Source organism: Tetrao urogallus (genome assembly GCF_951394365.1).
Source record: "Tetrao urogallus genome assembly, chromosome: 2".
Taxonomy (NCBI): Eukaryota; Metazoa; Chordata; class Aves; order Galliformes; family Phasianidae; genus Tetrao; species Tetrao urogallus.
In genome coordinates, this window is record NC_136814.1 from 66,456,527 (window position 1) to 66,458,950 (window position 2,424).

Below are 2,424 nucleotides of genomic sequence, written 5' to 3' on the forward strand. Positions count from 1 at the left end.
CCCCCCCAAATCCCGGCGGCGCGTGACGTCACCGGGCGGGGAGGGGGCAGGGAAGGGGGGGGGGGGGGGGGGTCGGTGCCGATGGTGGTCGTGAACCTCCGAGGCTCCGCACCTCCCGCCATCCCCGTCCCTAACGGCGACCCCGACCCGAAGAGATAGATAAATAAATAAATAAATAAATACATAGGAAGGAGGGGGGGGGGGGGGAGGGGGGAAGAGAGAAAAAAATAAAGGAGACAAAAGGAGGAGCAAGGAGGGATAGAGGTCCCGTTTCTCCCGCATTTTCCCCACGGTTCCCTCTGGGAAGGAGAGGGTGAGCAAAAGGCGAGCTGAGGGAAGAAGGGAGCGCTCGGACGGCAGCTGTCTGTACCCGTGGGACCGTCGCACCCGGGGCACGGAGAGAACCTCGGACGAGGACAGGGCTGAAGAGCAGCGGCCGCACGTCGTCGGACGTTGCTCAGGGGGATCCCAGAAAGCAAAACCACGGAACACGGGCGGAACAGGGATGCGGGCAGGGTGTCACTCCCCGTGAAGGTTTGCCTTCCTGAGCGAAGTGTAAAGCACCACAGGAGAGGAGCGCATCAGCACGGTTTGCAGTCCGAAGCGGGACTGCGTGGCAGCAGAGCCCGAACCTGGCCCCGTGTGTGTCCCGCACCCACAAGGCACATTTCTGGCTCTACGGCAGCCCTCATCCTGGTTTCAACTGGAAAAGTGCTAACTTTCTTCCTAGTAGCTGCTATGGTGCTGTGGTTTAGATTTGATGAGAATCACGCTGGTGACACACTGATGTTTTGGCTGTTGCTGAGCAGCGCAGCACAGATCAAGGACGTTTCAGCTCCCCGTGCTGCCATGCAGGGAGGGGCTCGGGGTGCACAGGCACCAGGAGGGGACAGAAGGAAGAAGGAGGGACCCAGACTGGCCAGAGGAATGTCCTGTACCGTGTAGAGCCGTGCGAGATTGTAACACGGGGGAAGGTGAATGGGAGGGGACTGTTGCTTGGGGATTCACTTGGGGATCAGTCAATGGATGGTGAGCAACTGCACTGTGCATTATTATTGTTATTATTACCATTATTATTATTATTTCCTTCCTTTTCTGTCCTGTTAAACCACATCTCAGAAGATGTCTCTATACAAAAGATGCTAGTGCACTAACATTTGCTGTCTCCTCATAATTCCTTAGAAGTACAAATCGCCACCACCTGTGCTACAGCAGCACTCCTCCTACGTAAAGTTTCTTCAGGATTCCAGACTGTTGCTGCAAGGGTGTGGTGGTGACAGTTCTCAATTTTGTGTCACAGCCTCTATTATCTCTTCTTCTGTTGGTGTCTGAATGGCAAGAGAAACTCTGAGTGTGACCTGGCCTTAGTGTATCATTCCTTCTGCCTTTCCCTTTTGCATGGTCTCTGTTCTTTGGATATAGAGCTAAGAAATCTTCAGTGAACAGGAGAAGGAAGAGGAGGTGGGAGGGAAGGAAAGGGAAGGAAAGGGAAGGAAAGGGAAGGAAAGGGAAGGAAAAAGGAAGGGTAAGAAGGGGAGGAGGAGAGGAGAGGAGAAGAGAGGAGAGGAGAGGAGAGGAGAGGAGAGGAGAGGAGAGGAGAGGAGAGGAGAGGAGAGGAGAGGAGAGGAGAGGAGAGGAGAGGAGAGGAGAGGAGAGGAGAGGAGAGGAGAGGAGAGGAGAGGAGAGGAGAGGAGAGGAGAGGAGAGGAGAGGAGAGGAGAGGAGAGGAGAGGAGAGGAGAGGAGAGGAGAGGAGAGGAGAGGAGAGGAGAGGAGAGGAGAGGAGAGGAGAGGAGAGGAGAGGAGAGGAGAGGAGAGGAGAGGAGAGGAGAGAAAAATCATTTTGTGTAGTGGTTTTTCTTCTAAGCCAGCTGTCTAAGAAACTCCCTCACCTGATGTTCCTCCCTATGGAGGTAGCTGAGACACTTCTGGGGTTGCTCATTTCGCACCACTGGTAGAAATGGCATTTCAGAATTGTTACCTTGGTCTTGTCTGACAGAGAAACTCTGTAAAACGAAATACATCTTGAGTATGAACTTCCATGGTCTTGCTGTACTAAAGTGCCCAGGGGCAAAACAAGGCATTTTTCCAAAAGGTAAAAATCTGAGAAGCAGAAAGATAATCCAATTAAAAGACTGTCTTGTAAACTCTCCCTCTCTCCTGGCTCAGGAAGTATTTCCTCCTGTTTGTACATCCCCTGAAAAGTGAAACCATGCTCCTGCAGCCACCGGGAGTGACTTTCTACACGTTCAGCTACTGCTCACTGAAAAGAAGGCACCACTGTTACCTCTGGCAGCCTTTTCACCTGATTTGCTCTCAGCTCATCCTTGAGTTACCAATGCTGCAGAAAGTCAGACATGACCTGTTTTCCTTGCAGATAACAGAGAAATGGTGCTGAGTTTCTCCTTTGTGTGTGTGTGCTTGGT

The 2,424-nt window shown here is 52.6% G+C and overlaps 1 protein-coding gene across 1 annotated transcript in view; it reads right to left on the minus strand.

Annotated features, from left to right (window-relative positions):
- Nucleotides 1-122, minus strand: part of NR2E1 (nuclear receptor subfamily 2 group E member 1) — a gene marked incomplete at both ends in the record, with an annotated part of 6,932 nt that extends 6,810 nt beyond the window's left edge. The window contains one exon of the mRNA XM_079550358.1: nt 33-122. Within this exon, the coding sequence (XP_079406484.1) occupies nt 33-122 (90 nt within the window). The remainder of the gene's footprint in view (nt 1-32) is intronic.
- Between the last annotated feature and the right edge of the window lie 2,302 nt (nt 123-2,424).